Below are 18434 nucleotides of genomic sequence, written 5' to 3' on the forward strand. Positions count from 1 at the left end.
TGTCTCGGAGTCTCTTGGTAGGTTATTAAAGAAAGTAATTGCTACTTGAATCCTCCTAACTCATAGAAGTGTCTATTTCTAGTTCTCCTCTTTAAGTGAGGCAGATCACTCTCTTTCTGACTGTCTTGTTCTTTTTTACTATGCTCTCAGTTTATGCCCACCACACATATTACTGCCAGTAGCTTTTAAGATAAATTTTCATCATCAGTATTGATGCACATATTGAATAGCAATAGGTCCTGAACTTATCCCTGCAGAAATCCAGTGGAAGCATCTCATTTACTCATATTCCCCAACAGACTCAGCAATCTGTGAGCAGATTCTGAATTAAATTGCCCTGTGCTTTATTGTTTATACTGCTAACTTTTTTAAAAATCAAAATTTAATGTCATAATAAGCCTCTTACATCATCTTGCAGTATTTCCTAAATTTCTGTATAATGAACAAGAAATCTCTTTGGTGATTTTTTTTTTTTCAGGTGTTTTAGGCTCTGAAATTAATTTGCACTGTCTCAGATTTGTTTCACTTGTGTCAGGTTTTGTTTATGTGTTTTCTAGTCTGTGAACAGCTGCCAAGGCATCAGGGAAGTTTTCATGCAGAATCAGTAGGAATATTTTACAGTTGGGCCAGACTTTTTTTTCCCCAAGTGAGTATTTTAAGTGTCACCTTATTCTTTGGGTATTATTTCCTGTTGACTGTCAGAACAACTTTTGGTTACTTTCCTTATGCTGTTTCTGGTTTATTTGTTTTCCTCACAGATCCAAGAATGACACTTCCCCTAACCAAATCTGTTGTAGCTTACTTGTGACATTTAAATAGCAACCTGCTGGAGCCCTGCATCTCTACCCACACACTCTTGAAGGTTTAGCTGCTTGTGCTGGAGATGTGTTCAGGCTCAGGATTGCTGGAGGTGCAGGGCAGAGGCACAGCTGCAGTATAGCTTGGGCAGGGACCAACGGCAAGGGCTTGGGTGTAAATCACCTCCTGAGCAAGGGGAAGCTCCTTTCAGCTCTTCTCAGAATTCTTCTCCTTTTCCCAGTAGTCTTAGCCAAAGTTACACAGCTGGAGCATGGCAAACCTGGCCTTGAGCAGCATCACCAGCTGAGCCCCTGGGAGGTTGTGTGTGTGCTCAGGGAACCACAGAGCCCTTTTATAAGCTCTGGACATTTCCATTTGTTCAGAAATGACAGCCTACATTATTACTAGGATGCTAATCATATTCATATTGTTCTGCAGCCAAGTTTGTTGCTCTCTGAGGTAATTACAAATGGTGTTAGATCAGTTAAGTATTTTAATTAATGAGAAGTATATGGAAATATGGAGTTTTTCAGTCTGAGACCATTTCTTTACCTGTTAGTCATGTGGGCTTAAACTCCTAACCAGATGGGGGCAGATCCACAGGTATAGTGAAGGTTATACAGAGATGACAGACTTGAATAAACAGGTTCACAAATGTTGGATGACTTTATGAAAGCTGTAATAAAGTGTGTAAGGACAATGCTTAAAGAAGGTGAAATATTTTTTCTTTGAGAACTATGCATTATATGACAGAAAATGTGGCATGACTCACTTTTTTGAAAAGCAGATAGCATTCTTTTGCATTTAATTTTGATAGTTTAGGATAAGGTATTAGCAAAATGAGCCTTTTTGACGATACTTCTTCCTTCCACTTTGGCTAGGTTGTCTTTCTCTTGTTTATTTTCTCTCCATTTGCTTCTTTTAGCCTCTCCATCACTTACAAACCAAAACTTTTCTAGTGTGCATCTGTTTTGTATTTTTTTTTTCCTTTTGTGGTGCTCCTCTGCTGCAGCACCCCTCTCACCAGCAGTCTCTCACCATAGGGTGTATAAAGCCAATGGGAGGCATCTGACTTCGGGCATCCTGCTGTATTTAAATCTGGCAAATGGCTCTTGCCCAGTGTTCAAGCACAGCTGGATGCAGGGCAAGTGTAGAGTGGGTTGTAGTGGGGTGGGTAGGTAGGAGAGAGGGAAAGGGATTGTCACGGTTTAACACTAGCCCGGCAATTAAACCAAGTAACAGATGCTCTCTATTAATCTCTCTCTCCTCCTTGATAAAGAAAGGAGAGAGAATAAGGGAGAGAGACTTATGGGTTGGAAACTAAACTATACAACTTTAATGAAACAGTAATGATATAATATATACAAATATACAGGAAAATGGATACCACATTCCTCCTCCCTTTTCCCCCAGTAACTCTCACATCACCACCGAGGCTGCAGGGCAGCCCTGGGAAAGTCCAGGCTGGACTCCTGGAGTCGGCAGCAGTCGGGAACTGGAGGCAGGAACACACAGATATGGGCTGGCACGGATCAGGACCACAGGCAGAGGAATGGATGGAATCCTCCCAGGATGCTGGGTGAAGGAAGGGAAGCAGGAAAGGCAGGAAGGGCAGCTGGAAGCAGGAAATCATGGCTTGGCCCTCGTGATCCCTCAAATTTATACTGAGTATGAGGTGTATGGGATGGAATACTCTGTTTGGTCAATTCTGGCATTTATCTTGTCCATTCCTCCCCAGAGGAGGGCTACAGGTGGGACCTCTTTACTCCTTCTGGAGGGTAAAATGTTCCTCAGAGCTGAGCAGTGTCCTTGGCTCTGCACACCAGTCTCTAGCAGTAACTATAAACATCGAGTGTTATCAGTCCTAGAAGCACACACTGTCTGAGAAACTTGCTGTTAATTTCAGCAAGTGCAACTACTTACAAGAGACTTAGCTAAAAGCAAAAGTACAAGACAGAAAATCACCTTTATCCTGGCTCAAACCAGGACAGGATGAATTCCAGTCAGCCTGCATCACAGCCAGCCTGCTGCTTGTTCCATTGGGATGCGGCAAGGAACTTCATTAGTGTGTGTTTTCATAAAGACATTTACTGTGTTACTGGTGCCTCATGATCAGAATAAAAACAGTGAATTCAGTAAATTCTTCAAGGTATTCAAATATCTGTGCTCCTTTTGCATCTTGATAAAATGAAAAGTGTTACTTAGAGTTTTGTATGCTGGAACTATTTACCTATTTCAGATTTGCTTTTACACAAGGGTGGTGAAGGTATGAATTTGCCTTGTGGCTGGTGAGCTGCTGTGAAGATGGAGACATTTCAATAGTGAAACTTTATGGCTGGGGATTCATAAAGCAATGAAAAAGCTTCATTTGCAGTATGAAGATTGTATGTCTCCCTTAACCTGTGTTGTCTGCCAAAGTTCACCTTCCTACTGTGGCCTTTCTAGTGAAAAGGTTATGGTAAATACCAGTAGAGCTAAAGCTCATTCTACATTAATGTCATCTTTCGTAATTTCAGAATATGTATGGAGCAGTTCATGCACTGTGGTGACTGCATACAGTATGACTGTGATTGCATGATCCTGTACTGACTGCTTTTCATATTTGCAGCACCAGAGAAAATTAATTTTTTTTTTTTTTGTTATTTTTGCATACCTTTGGACAATATGTCACATTTGATCACTTCTTTTTATAATTCTCCTGGTTATGCCCTATAGCACAAGACAATATTTATTTATTAAAAAAAAAAAAAACCCAACAATAACCACAAACCAGACTGCAGCTTGGTAACATGCTCAGCCCAGACAAGGGGTCTCTGAATTCTCTCCAGTGTCATGCGAAGAAGCAGAAAAAGTTGCCAAGAAGCCAGTTGTAAGCAGCTAAGTGGGAATTTTTCCAAAACTGTGAGGAAAGTTCTAGGTAAGAACCAGCTGGTATTATATCCTGTAGGTCTGTGCATGGGGATATAGCTATACTACCTCTCTGTCCAGAGACTTCTGGTTCAGTGAGACCATGTGCTTGACAGGCTGCTTCAGAGTAAGGGCAGGTGTAACCATGACTCCCTCTGCTGCCAGTGTAATAACAGCTCTTTGTGTCTGTCTTTTCATTTGCTTGTCCATTTGGCCTGTTTTCCTAAGTAGCAGCTAGTATGTGGTGTGTTCTCTTGAGAGACTGTGCCCAAAGCTTGTGAATTTATTTCTACAAGTGAATATGCTTACGGTATTATTATTTTTAACAAAGCCTTCTTTAAAAGTCTTACTTGAAATTGCTTCTGTTCCTGTGCTACCGCTGCTGGTACGCGTTCAATCCTTGAACCATCAAGGAATTACAAGGTTTGTTTTTTTTTATCCTGTGACATTTTAAATTATTCTCTCCATAGGGGAAGCCTGTGGGAACGCCAGATGCTGGTGCCTATTTCCGTGTGCTAGCAGAGCATGAAGTAAGTGCCCTCTTTACTTCACCAACTGCAATTAGAGCAATCCGTCAGCAGGACCCTGAGGCAGCCTTGGGAAAGCAGTACTCTCTGAAAAGGTGAGCTAAGGATACACTGGAAGCAATTCCTTACAGAAACAGGCTGAATGAACTAGGAATAGCAGAGTGTCTCGGGCTTTGCCCACCTCTGCATAGAAGAATTCAAATGACAATTGAGGTGTACATGTATATTTCACTTATAAATTTATATGATTACAATTTATTAATAGTTTGGAGGAGATGAAAACTGTTAAAATTACTATGGCTCCAAGGTTAAGAGCTTTTACTGAGTTAGGGTTGCTTGCTCAACCTTAATTTTACTCCACTGTACTTATAATCTGTAAAAGTCTTGCATTACATGAGCACATGCTGTTCTCTTTTCCCACATGACCTCTCATTTCACTGAGTGCTTAGGATCTTCAGTGTTCATCTAATAAACAGCTAGTCAATGAGGCTGGTGAAACACTGGAAAAGGTTGCCCAGAGCAGTGATAGAAATCCCATCCCTGGAAACATTTAAGGTCATGTTGGGCAGGGCTCTGAGCAACCTGATCTAATTGAAGACGTCCCTACTCCTACTCACTATTGAGGGGTTGGACTAGAGACCTTTAAAGGTGCCTTCTAACACAATGCTTTGTTCATCTCCCAATAACTTAGTTACTGTTTATGGTTTTGTGCTCCAAAGACTGCAGCATTTGCAATCTCGTAATGTTTTAAGGGCTTAATCTCTATACTATCAGCATGCTTCAAAATCATGACGTGAGTTCATCTTCACAAATCCGCTGTGAGATGAGGGAGTGGTATTATCTGTGTTTTGCAGATGGGAAGCTGAGGCACAAAAAAGATTAAGGTCAAACTCTTCTATTAGTTTTGAATATCCAGTCTAAGCCACTGAACTATGGCTATTTCAGAGTTCTTAGCATTTTCTGTTTAAATTACATTATTAGCATTACGTTAATAGCCTCTCACACTGACTTGCATCAGTTGAGTGGTTGGTATTTCTATAGGCTGAGTTTCTGTAACTTACAGCAAAAAGTCTGAAAATGAAAGAATTGTGGGTCTGGGCCACATTAAATCTTGAACAATTAACTCAGTGTCAAACAAGGGCTGTGTCAGATTGTATAGGCAGTATTCAGTCATAAAGCATGTTTTATCAGATTTCTCCAAAAAAAAAAAAAAAAGGGGGAAGATGCAAAGCTACATAGATTCATTAGACCTCCACATTTTTAAATGCACAGAAAAGTTTTACTTATTAGGATTTATTTATTTATTTATTCCTGAGGTATTCATTACAGATTCATCATCTTCTACCTCTTTTAAGCACTATCATCATATGCCTCCTTGAAATAGGAAATAAGCTCATTTGCAAACTTAAAGCACTATCCTTTCATGATGTTTTATTGACAAGAAGGTAATTCAGATGCTAGAAATTTAATGCTTTTCCTCAGCATTTTTTATTCAATGACTAAAATTACTTAGCCTGTTTTTAGAGCATTTATTTAATGGAAAATCTGCTAGCCTGCTCTGTAAAATGTTACATTTTCTGGCCAAATTAGAATTCCAGGTAAGAGTCTCCTTTCTGGTATCAGTTGCCCTAAAGTGATCTTTTTTGTATTCAGTGTGTAGTTAATGAGCTTCTCCATTTGTCTGTAAATTTGATTGTCTCTTAATTCTGTCAGCTTTGGCCATGTCATTCTCTAGAATGTGACTTCTCTTTACTAAATGATCTAAGGCAGTATTTAATATCTGGTATTTTTTTTGGATTGTCTTAAGTCATTACTTAAGTCATTACAATATCTGAAGACTTTTATCCATAGATGAAAAACCCTTTGGAGCTGTTACAGTCCCTAGCTGTTGTTTTATATTTTGATTGTGAGGAAAAAATCAGCCACTACTCATAGACGTGATGTGAATTTACAGAAATAACAGGCTTTATGACTGTAACAGGCAAATCACGAAGATTTATTTCAGGGAAGAGAGAAAATGACACCGCCTTTAAAAGAAAAACAAGTTTACAAGAGGAAATATTTTTGCATAAACTTTGGGGAGAGAGTTGTTGGAAAGAAAACAAAAGGAATGGAAAGGAAAGGAAAGGAAAGGAAAGGAAAGGAAAGGAAAGGAAAGGAAAGGAAAGGAAAGGAAAGGAAAGGAAAAAGGAAAGGAAAGGAAAAAGGAAAGGAAAAAGAAAAAAAGGAAAAAAGAAAGGAAAGGAAAAAGGGAAGGAAAAAGAAAACGAAAAAAGAAAAGGAATAAGGAAAGGAAAGGAAAGGAAAAAGGAAAAGGAAAGGAATGAGGAAAGGAAAGTAATAAGGAAAGGAAAGGAACAAGGTAAGGAAAACGGAAAGGAAAAAGGAAAAAGGGAAGGAAAGGAAAGAAAAAAGGAAAGGAAAGGAAAAAGGAAAAAAAGGAAAAAAAGGAAAAAGGAAAGGAAAGGAATAATGAAAGGAAAAAGGAAAATGAATGGAATAAGGAAAGGTAAAAGGAAAGGAAAGAAAAAGGAAAAAGGAAAGGAAAAGGAAAGGAATGAGGAAAGGAAAGGAATAAGGAAAGGAATTACAAAAGGAAAGGAATAAGGAAAGGAAACGAAAGGAAAAGAAAAAAGAAAAAGGAAAATGAAAAAGGAAAGGAATAAGGAAAGGAAAAAAGGGGAAAGGAAAGGAATAATTAAAGGAAACGAAAGGGAAGGAAAGGAAAGGAAACAAAAGGAAAGGGGTAAGGAAAGGAAAGGAAAAAGGGAAGGGAAAAAGGAAAGGAAAAAGGAAAGGAAAATAGAAAAAAGGAAAGGAAAAAGGAAGAAAGAAAAAGGAAAAAGGTATGGAAGAAGGGAACAGAACGGATAACAAGGGAGCATTTAAATTTTTCATGCTGCATTGTCACCTCAGGCTGTTTGTCCCTGTAAATTCACAGGCGTGGCTCTGGTTTCTTGTTATGGGGAGGAGGAGGGGTGGCATAGAGTCAGTCAGCCTGGTCTGCATAAGAAAAAGTGTGTCCAGAAGGACCAGGGATATACTCAGCCTTAGTGAAACCACACCTTGAGTACTGTGTGCAGTTTTGGGCACTGAGGTATAAAAAAAGCATTGAGGTGCTGGAGAGCGTGCAGAGAAGGGCAATGAGGCTGATTAGGGGTCTGGAGAAAAGGCCTAATGAGTACAGGCTGAGAGAACTGGGGCTGTTCAGGTTGGAGAAGAGGAGGCTGAGGGGAGACCTCATTGCTCTCCACAACTACGTGAAAGGAGGGTGTAGTGAGACAAAAGCTGGCCTCTTCTCCCTGGTGATCAGTGATAGGACAAGAGGAAATGGGGTAAAGCTCCACCAGGGTATGTTCAGGTTTGATATTAGGAAAAACTTATTCACAGAAAGAGTGGTGAGGCATTGGAACAGGCTGCCCAGGGAGGTGGTGGGGGCACCATCCCTGGAGGTGTTCAAAAGATGGGTAGATGAAGAGCTGCAGTGATTTAGTGGTTAGGGGCTATAGGGTGGACAGTTGGACTCGATGATCTTAAAGGTCTTTTACAACCCTGATGATTCTAAATTCAGCATGGTAACATTTTCCAAGATCTTCTGACTTTCCTAGGTTTGTAACTAGATACATAGTAAGCTGATTTTCATTTATCAAAGTTATTATTATGGCTATCCCTATGATTGTTATTTCTACTTACTACACCAATAACACCATTCTCAGGCCCTTAGATTTAGCTGGTATAGGAGTGCCTACCTTGGTGATCAGAGTTTCTAAAATATTTTGCTTGAGAAAATTGGTGTTTCTGTATTCTAACTATGGATCTGTAAGTGTATCCAAAAGGCAATAAACTCATCAGTTTTAAAGTTTCTTGACCAAGTGTCACTGCAGAAAAAAATCTCTGTTAAATTTTAGGGCACACGGCTTCCTGCATTTCATGATTTTACTTGCATCATGTTTTTACTTGCATCCCATGTTTTACTTGCATCATCTCCAGAGGTAGCTTTACTCTCTACATTCTCCTACATGGCATCTCCACAGCAAGGATGTCCCTAGTCCTTACACTGCGAAAGGCTGCCTTTTATGCTGACAGGGTGTGCCTATCCTTTGAAGAGGAATAGAGTGTGATTATTCAAAGTATGTTTTTTGGTTTCTGCAGCCTTGTTCTGGGATGTGTGTTGTCTGGAGATTAGAGGTCAGTCTCTAGGGTCCCTCCTAGAGGTATTACCAGTTCTGTGGTCTGACAGGATGATCTGTGCATTTCTCATTCTCATTTCCGTCACCCCAGAGTTACTTGCTTTTAATTTTCTCCCAGTTTTCTAAATTGCTTTCTGTATTTCATGTAGATGAAAAGATGAGTCTTGTAGGTTTTTTTTCTTACATGCCTCTGAAATGAATATTTTTTAATGCCCACCATACCTAAGAATTCTGTCTTATTGCACCTGGAAGCCCACAGGTTTTACAAAATCAATGCCATTTGTGTCCATTGTTGAATGACAAGAGTCAAGTCCTTTGGTTGGTCAAGTTCAGCAGTTGTCTTTATTCATAATGGACTGTATGGAGACTTGAAGTGAAATAAAATGTCATTGAAATTGATCTGGGTGTGGTAGAGCACGCTTTAAGAGGGGGACGTTTTGCAGAAGTACTTTTAGTTCCATAGTCTGGTATTGAGCCACATGAAGCTCTGTTCGTATCTTAATTAGGCATTCTGTCATCTCAGAAACCTTGAGGATTGATGCAGCACTTGGCAGAATGTCTCTGCAGTTTCTTTTGGAGTGACAGACTGTTAACGAAATGTTTAGTCACTTGCAGTGTGTGTATACCTGTATGCTTTCAGTAAAAGAAAGAAAAAACTGAGTTCTTCTGATACGGAGTCTGAATCTGTGTTTGCCTCTTATCTCTCTTCTCTCAGCTCTTTCAGGTTTTAAATTGCCTCTCTGGGTAAAATTAAAGTGCTGTTTTTGTTGGTCCTATGCCAAGTAGCGAGGATTCAGGAGAGGGGGAGAGAAGGCTTGAGCCCACCCTGTGAAGATACTGCAGAGGAGAAGCAAGTTCTTTGTTCTGTAGTGACAGGGGATGTGCTTGGCAGCTCTGCATTTATCAAGCACATTATTTCTCAGGGTAGGGTTGCACCTGGTGGTTACAAACAGACATTGGCGTAGCTGAATTGTTGCAGATTGCCACACCTGCCTTCTGGGGAAGGAAGCGAAATTTTCCATTGTGATTTATCTCTCAAACCAACCCAGAAATGTTATGTCTCAATTTTCCCTCTGGTTTGGAATTTGTTTCCCAAATATATAATTTCTTTTTCAAAGTCTTCCTTAAATGAACATGTTGAAGCATGTAACAAAATAAGAATGTCCACATCTTTCAGATACTCCTGATTTCCTTTTTCTGAAGTGCAGGAACATCCCTTCCAAATTACAGTGCAGTCACTTAATGTCTGTTGCTATTTTTTTCAAACATTAACTTAACAAAGTCAGTGTACTGTAGCTTAGTCATGTGTTAGTGTTGCTCTAGGGTCTTGGATTTTGTTTCAGTTTGGTTTTCATTTTGGTTTTGTTCTGTGAAAAAGGAACTCTTTTGAGTCTCTTAAAGGTAAATTACTCTCTAAAATTGTCTTTTATTCATTGTAGAAGAAGCCTAGAGAGCTAGTTCCACATAGACATATTTTTTGGGTAGTAAGAGCTAAGTAAGATAAATACCATGAATTGCAGTCAAAAGAAATGATGGTACCACAACACAGACTAGGCATGCACTAGTGACAAAGTATAAAATAAAAACCAGCAGTTCATCTAGTATAGTTGGCCATTTGTTTTCATCTGTATGTCATCTGGACATCTTGGAGCAAGTCCAGAGGAGGGCATGAAGATGATCAGAGGGCTGGAACACTTCTCCTCCCATGGCAGGCTGAGAGAGTTGAGGTTTTTCAGCCTGGAGAAGAAAATGCTCCAGGGAGACCTAGTGGTGTCTTGAAGGGGGCCTACAGGAAAGCTGGGGAGGGACTTTTTAAAGTGTCATGGAGAGACAGGACAAGTGATAATGGTTGTAAACTGAGAGAGGGTAAATTTAGACTAGACATTTGGAAGAAATTCTGTATTGTGAGGCTGGTGATGCACTAGGACAGGTTGCCCAGGGAATTTGTGGATGCCTCATCCCTGTAGGTGTTCAGGGCTAGGTTGGATCTAGTGGTTTAGTGGGAGTTGTCCCTGCCCACGGCAGGGGTTTTGGAACTAGATGATCTTAAAGGTCCCTTCCAACCCAAAACATTTAAGCTCCTGTGATTGTATGATCCTATGATTTTGTGATCATGAACCTGAATTAAAATTTTTCTGTTTCTATCTGAAGAGGATTGGGCTTTTTTCTTAATTGGAGGTGTGGAGTGGGGACAATATTATAAATGATTCTTCTCTTTAATATCATATTAGGTGACCATGTCTGGCCACTGTCATGTGCATCCATGACTAGAGAACACAATTGAAATAACAGATTAGAATAGATTATTTATATTATATTAGTTTTGACACTGTATATACTGGGGAGTACAAATCAGCATTTTCCTCTCTACTTCTCAGGAAGCTGTGGAGAGCAATGAGATTGCCCCTCAGGCTTCATTTCTCCAGACTAGTTAAACCCAAAGTCCTTAGCCACTCATTATAGGACATTCCTTCCAGTGCTTTCACCAGCTTTGTTACTCTCCTCAGGATGCACTCAGGGACTTTAAGATCCTTCTTAAAATGTAGGGCCCAGAACTGCACACAGTGCTCAAGGTATAGGCTGCACATTATGCAGCTCAACAGAGTTTTAAATTGCTCCTTAGGAAATAAGTGCAAAAAACCTGCTATGACAAGAAGAAAAATTATGGTGCAAACATTAGTAAGGTCAGAGCCTTTGCAGCATGCAGTAATATATGGTAATGTCTGGCTTATGATAATCATGTTTAAGAAAGGGGGACATAGGGGACTTTGCCATTCTAAACAGGGCATGAAGTAAATTTGTAGTGCTTAATGAAGGACAATGAAGTGTGACTAAACATTTGATAAAATATTCTGTCTTTAAAGACTGTGTGTGGGCTTGATACCTATTTATGTAGCACTACCTAATTCAATGGTACAAATATATGGATCACATCTGCCAGGATTGCCAGGCATTGCATCTCTGATAAAGCTGCCTGCAGAATGCCCAGTCAAATGAGCTGAAGTCTACTGTGATTAGGGGCCCAAGGCTGCTGAATGTTTTCCTACTGCTATTAATTAGTAGGATTACTGGGTTTTTAAACTTACTTTATTTATCCATACATAGCCTGCCTCTCCACAGGAAAATGGCTCTTTGTTCCATTTTTTCCTTAAAAACTCATTTCCAAAGGCCTATAAGAAGATGACTCAACACTTCAAAAAATACTGTAATCTCTTTAAAGACAACATCATTAAGAACCTAAAACTAAGAGTTATGCTACAGGTATTTCCTCTTATTCTGGTATTTACTCAATAATTGTTGTGATATCTCCTTCTCACCTTTTCTTGGTATTTCTTACTTAGGTTTTGCCTAGTGGATATCTGCCTAGTTCCTCTGTATAGAGCATTTAATTATTTTTTACTTCCACTGACAGTTACTTGCCTCTGGTCTCCCAAGATCTTTGCATTCAGATAACAAAACTTTTTTTACAGGATGTATTAAGTACCATAAATCAGTATTGTTAAGATTCTAATTGGACCATACAAAGAGTAAGAGTTCTCTCTCTCCTTTTCTCTTTATCTCAGACACTGACCAGATATGTTATTGTATGTCTTTCTCCACCTAGATCAAGATACAGACTTCTCTGTTTTTATTTGAAGGTTCAGAACATTATTTGTAGCTGGTGAGCACTGTGATGTGGACACACTGGAATGGTCAAAAAAGGTCTTCAAGGTTCCTGTCTTGGATCACTGGTGGCAAACTGGTGAGTGTTGTAGAACACACTTGTTAACTATAGTTTTTATGTTCAGGCATGTTTACTGAATCTGCAGGTAATACTGGTTTCTCTTTCCATGAACATTTTGAAAGGCAGGACTAAGTGTGAAAATAATTCAAGCAGGAAGAATGTTTTTTGGAGGTGAAAAATGACAGGATGTATTTCAAACACAATTTTTGAAACCTATATAGGAAAAAAAAGGCATTTTCTGATGTGTCTGTTTTAAAAAATATAACCTCCATCAGCACTTTTTCCAGATGCATTTTTATACTGTTTGCCTGTGTGAGTATTTGATCTATTTTATCTAGTTAAAAAAATGAACACTTTGAAGCACAGAATAGACTTACAGGCTCATTAGATTTTAATATTGTTCTGTATGGATTGCATCCAACTTCTGTTGATTATTTTGGAATGGAATGGGATAGAATGGAATAGTTCATTTGGAAGGGACTTATAGCAATCTAGCCCAACTGCCTGACCTCTTGAGGGCTGACCAAAGCTTAAAGTATGTTACTAGGGGCATTATTCAAAAGTTTCTTATACACTGACAGGCTTGGGGCATCAGCCACCTCTCTAGGAAGCCTTCTGCATCCCTCTGGATGTGTGGACCAGTGCTGAGTAGAGAGGAAAGGTCATCAAAGAATCATAGAACAATTTGGGTTGGAAGGGACCTCTAAAGGGCATCCAGTCCAATCCCCTTGCAGTAGGCAGGGACATCCTCAACTGGATAAGGTTTCTCAGAGCCTCACCATGCCTCACCTTTAATATATCCAGGATGAGGCCTCAGCTACCTCCCTGGGCAACCTGCTCTATTTTTTGTCTTCATGGTAAAGAATTTTTTTCTAATATCCAATCTAAATCTACTTTTTTCTAGTTTAAAACCATTTCCCCTCTTCCTATCACTACAAGCTCTTGTGAACAGTCTTTCATCAGCCTTCCTGTAGACCCCCTTCAGGTACTGATTGGTCACTATTGGGTCTCTCTAGAGTCTTCTTTTCTCCAGGCTGAACAACTCCAGCTCCCTCAGCATTTCTTCATATGAGAGGTCTTCCAGCCCCAAATCATTTTCTTAGCCCTCCCTTGGACCTGCTCCATCAGATCCATGTCCTTCCTGTATTGAGGGCTCCAGAGCTGGATGCTCTGGATACTCCAGGTGAGGTCTTAGCAAAGCAATGTGGCAGAATCACCTTTCTTGGTCTGCTGGCCATGGCATCTTGTTGGGAATCTCAGCCTCCTCCTTGTCTGTTGTTACCAGTTCACCACTGTGCCTCATCAGGGGCGTATGCCTTTTCTGGTTTATGGACCTGTAGAAGCCCTTCTTGTTTTTCTTTGCATCTCTTGCCAAGTCAGTTCTAGCTGTGCCTTGGCTTTCCTGACCTCTTCCCTGCACAACCAGACAATGTCCCTATACTCTTCCAAGGATACCTGTCCCTCTTCCACTGCTTTTGTAGGTCCATTTTGCCTATGGAAAGCATCCTTAAAGGTCTGCCAGCTCTGTTCTCCCTGAAGGCTGTATCCCACAGGATCTTGTTTACTAACTCTGTGAAGAGCTGGAAGTTTGCTTTCCTAAAATTTATAGAGTCCTGACTGTGCTTTTCATCTGTCTTATACCCCTTAGGACAGTGAACTGCACTAGTGCAAGATCACTGCAGCCCAGGCTGCCTTCAGCTTTAATATCCCTGATAAGTTCACCTGCATTTTTGACCATCAAGCCCTATCCTTAATTTCTTAAGAACTTGTCGTTTAGGTGCTCCAGGAGTCTCCTGGATTGTCTACTGCTTGCCATGCTACTTTTCCAACAGATGTCAGGGTGGTTAAAATCACCCAGCAGGATGAGAGCCTGTGATCATGATGTCTCCCCATCTGTACATGGAGAGAGGATAGTGGATTTGTGCAGGTGTTTAGTTTTTACTTACTTCTATGCAATGACACTTAATATTTAAATAGCAGTTTTAATCTTCAGAGTGGTTATGCAAACACAACTATTTTAACACCCCTGTGAAGTAAGTAAAGTTATTCATGTGGATGTGCAATTGAGAAAGACAAGTATATTGCCCCAGGCTATACAGAAAACCACTGCAAATTCAGTTTTAGAAAATGGAGCTTTTCTTGCTCAAAGATAATTTTTCATGTCGTATTTATGTATATTTAATGATTTTTTGTCATCCAAAAGTGAAGAGGAATGCATGTTTTGGACCTTGTTCTGTCTCCATGTGTAGTTATGCTTTAAGAAACTCATTCAATATCTGTGTTTCAGTGTTTCAGGTAAGCATGTTACAGAACACCTTCCCAAATATATTTTAAATTGCCTAAATAGTGTTTGGGTTGTACCTGCTTTGTCACATCCTTGGGAGAGGCCCCAGTACACAAAGAAATGTGAATCTGGGTTACCTTGGTTTTGGAGCCAGCTTTGGATTTTAGAAGAAAAAAAAGTGTAAGAGCCATGAGATTGCGATAAACTGTGGAAGCAGGAAGGCTGTGAAGGCTTCTGTTAAACATACTCAAATCCCTTCATGTTATCCCATATTTTTATAGTAAAAAGAAATAAAATTAAACTCTACTGCATCATTTACATTTCTTTTACATTTACATTTCTTCTTAATAAGTATGTAAAGGTTTTTTTCTCTTGATATTTCTAAACAGAAACATTTTGAGAATCCATCTTTGAGGATGTATAGGAAAATTCAGGCAAAACAGAACTGAAACTGTAAATTCAGTGATAAAATTTGCAATGCATGTCAAAATCTCAGTCAAGAGACACGTTTCCATGCATCTTTGTTCATAGGAAGCAAAGTGAAAGAGCATGCAAGTTTAGGACGTTCAAACTGGGGATAATCCTCTATGTCCTAAGTATCAGTCACTAGCAGGTGTTGCCTCAGTGAGTTGCCTCATACATTAAGCAAGGGGTGTCTGCAGCAGGCATGAGGACAAAAATCACAAAATCACATAGTGCTTGCTGCATTGTGGCTGCTGAAAAAGAAGGCTGTAGTATATGCATGTTGAAATGAGATCTTGGGTAGTCTGAGACAAAAGTGTGGTCAAATTTACTCCTAGTAATTTCCCAAGTAGCACACTTAATATACTCTGTCACTTAAAATTGTTCCTTCTCTGTGTCCTAGCACTAAAACATGCAAATGCTATGTTGGTAATATTTTTATTAGGACATACAATTATTATGTAATTCCACAGAGGAGTAATAGTTATACAGATTTTTTAATTAGGACTATACAAACAAAACAACAGTATCATGAATTCAGTGCAAAAAATATGAAACATAGTAAAGTGTACTCAGTGTAATGTATTTCAGTGAAGTACTACTTAACACAGTCATATATGGGGAAGAGTTTATTACTGTGATCTCCAAGCAGCATGAACTGGTCCCCAATCTCCAGTTTCCATTGTGTTGTCTTGGCAACATTGTGAATCATCTCGTGAATATCTGGAAAGATGGATTTGCAGCTGAATTCTGTTAGCTAATTTTTCCAGTTATCCACTACAGAACTGTTCTTCAGGTGAATTACCTTGTCAATCTAGACTTCCATCACATCCTCCATTTGGTTACTAGATTTTGATTTTTTTCCAGTCTGGTTTAACCCTTTCAAAACTGTACAGATAAGTCCTGTGCATTCCTTAATATGGTGAAATTTTCAGACCAAGAGACAAAAGAAAGGGTGACTTTTTAATTTTCAGCAAAAGAGTAAAATCTTGGATTTTATATATTTATTTATTTACTTACTTATTTATTTAGAGTGCCAGGGATTTAATTCTGGAATTATAGAGCCCAATAATCTGGAGCTGAGATAAAAAAGGTTAAACAAATTTCTTCCAAAGCCCAGGCTACTGGTTAGGCTGTCAGATGGTGTCTCAGTGTAGATGCAGTTCATGCTGTTTGAAGACAGGTTTATCATGTCACAACTAGGTTCGTATTTCTTTACTGGAAGCTGATGTCCTGCAGAAGAGTTCTGCTTAAGTGGGAATTACTCTGCAGAGACTTCTGCAGCCCTGAATTAGAGTCCTCTGAGCAAAATTTTCTGGAAAACTGAACTTAAAACAGGTATTCATGTCAAGGAAGAGGAGACAAGTGGTCATATATCACGTCTTTACCTAGAGGCTTGCATTTTGGCTTTCTATGGTATGAACATAATTGTTTCAGCCCGTGCTTGTTGCTTAGCAATGAGGCTTGTGCAGATGTGGACTGTGTGTCATTAGTTACAGTCACTTGTCTTTCCTCCAGTGTCGTATTAGGATACCCAGGTTTTTCATTGTCCTTCCTGGAGCAAAAAGAGGAAGAATTTTCTTCAGGGGCCATGGGCATTACCCAGGCAGAGACTGGCCTTTCACTAGTGTGTGGCTGTCTCATTCTGTACAGTGGTCTTTACCATTATCTTGAGAGAAAGGAAGAAGAACAGAACCTTTATGTACATATTTTATTTGTCTATTTTGTCAATCTCTGTCAAAATCAAGGAACTCATTCCAAACTCTCTTTTGAAGTTGCAGCTTTGATAGTTCTTTCAATTCTAATCTTGTGATAATTTAACATAACTTAAAGGAGGGACATGGATTTTAATTGGAGTTTGGCACTCATATTTTCTAATGAGCCAAGTAATTTGGGCTAAATTGCTTTGGGGAGCCAGCCAGTCTCTTAGACCTGTGAAGAGCAGTTGGTGCCTCTCTCTCCCAATATTCCAGTAACGTTATCACTCAGATGTGGAGGAAAAAGTAGGGAAACCTGCGCTTCCTCTACATGGAACATCAGAGCCTTTGGTCTGTGTGTACAAATCAGGAGTGTACTGTAATTGCAGAGCCAAAATTTCCTCAGCCTCACTCTTATTCCACCCCACATTTATTTTTTGTTAAAGGATTTTCATTATGATATAGACTACTTAGGTCTTTATAGGGGAAGTCACACAGAGCATTAGAATTACAGAAGGTGCTTTATTTGTAAATGTGGTGAAACTGCTTACTTGTGAAAACCTTAACCTCAGAGCCCCCTGTTTCCAGGCAGGTAGAGAAGAGAGTTAAGCACTGAGGACTGATGGTATTCAGAACCAGGCTTTATATTAGTGTAGTCCTTATTAATCTAATGGTAAATACCTGCTCTCTGCTCATGCTAACAGAGGTTAGCATCTCCATCCTATATGACTGGTGACACTGCCTCAGTGAAATGGGTGACATTCCTTCCATCATTGTGTTGCTCTCAGTAGCATTTCTGTCCTACAGGCATCAATACTCATCTTCTAGTCTAGAATTTTCATCAGTTTTCTCTGTGTAATCCCTGTGAAGAGGATTCTCCTGCAGAAGCTTAGACTCTATCTGCTAAAGTGTGAAATAATTTTTTTACAGAAAAGTCTTATTATTATGTACTATGTTTAGGTGTGTGTTGGACATGAAAAAATATTTGTCTGGATTATATACATATTCTCTAAGGTGTTTCTACTTTAAATGAATCATTACAGAAGCACAGGTTTATTGTGGTGCTAGTCTGTGTGGTCTCCCCCATTTCATGAAGTGTGTTTTCTCCTCAAAAAATATTTCTCTCTTGAGGATTATTTCAGATGTGCATTTCACATGGCTTTCAGTTCTCCCATGCATTTTGGGAAGTGCATCATGGTGCAAATAGTGTACTGGTTCAGATATGGACTGAGTGTTGTGGTGTGACAAAAAGATGGATCCCTTGTTTTTGTATTGACAAAAAGATGGATTCTTTTATTTTTTGTTTTGTTTTTGTATTAATGGAACTGATTATAGCTTGGGCATAATTAATTCAGTAAGCATGCTAGGTCCTTCTAGTGAAGACACCCTTGCACCTCTGCACTTTAAATGGTTGGCAGTGTTTCCTTTTCCTCCTGGCTATGCTCTTTTTTCTTACTATTGACCAGCAGCTCTTCTGTTTTGATACAAATTCAGTATCAGCTGTGCTGTCACCACTCTTGTCTCATTTCCGCTGACATTTTCTAACCTAGAATTGATATAAAGTATGAATTAAGCTTTTCTGTTCTCATTTTACTTCAGTTTCTCAGTGCTTATTAATCTTACTCTTTTCTGAGTGTCTTTCCACATACAGCCAGGGACATGCATTAATATAAATGAAGTAGTATAAATGTTTTCCTCCTTTTTAAGATTTTATTGATGTGGCTTAGATGACTGAAAATAAAAGAACTGTAAAGCAGTTTTAAATTACAGAGCTCAGCCATTAGAGATGCTTAGTGTGCACTGAACAGGTAAATGGAGAAGAGGGGACACCTTTAGGAAAGAATA

At 39.3% G+C, this 18434-nt stretch overlaps 1 protein-coding gene across 4 annotated transcripts in view; it reads left to right on the top strand.

The window, feature by feature from the left end:
* The window catches only part of ACSS3 (acyl-CoA synthetase short chain family member 3), an 87470-nt gene that overhangs the window by 36720 nt on the left and 32316 nt on the right, over positions 1-18434 (top strand). For all 4 annotated transcript variants that reach the window (XM_030453486.1, XM_030453504.1, XM_030453493.1 and 1 more), the window contains 2 exons: positions 4176-4327; positions 12061-12164. In XM_030453486.1, coding sequence (XP_030309346.1) covers positions 4176-4327; positions 12061-12164 — 256 coding nt within the window. The remainder of the gene's footprint in view (positions 1-4175; positions 4328-12060; positions 12165-18434) is intronic.

This window comes from Calypte anna, chromosome 1 (assembly GCF_003957555.1).
Source record: "Calypte anna isolate BGI_N300 chromosome 1, bCalAnn1_v1.p, whole genome shotgun sequence".
NCBI lineage: Eukaryota > Metazoa > Chordata > Aves > Apodiformes > Trochilidae > Calypte > Calypte anna.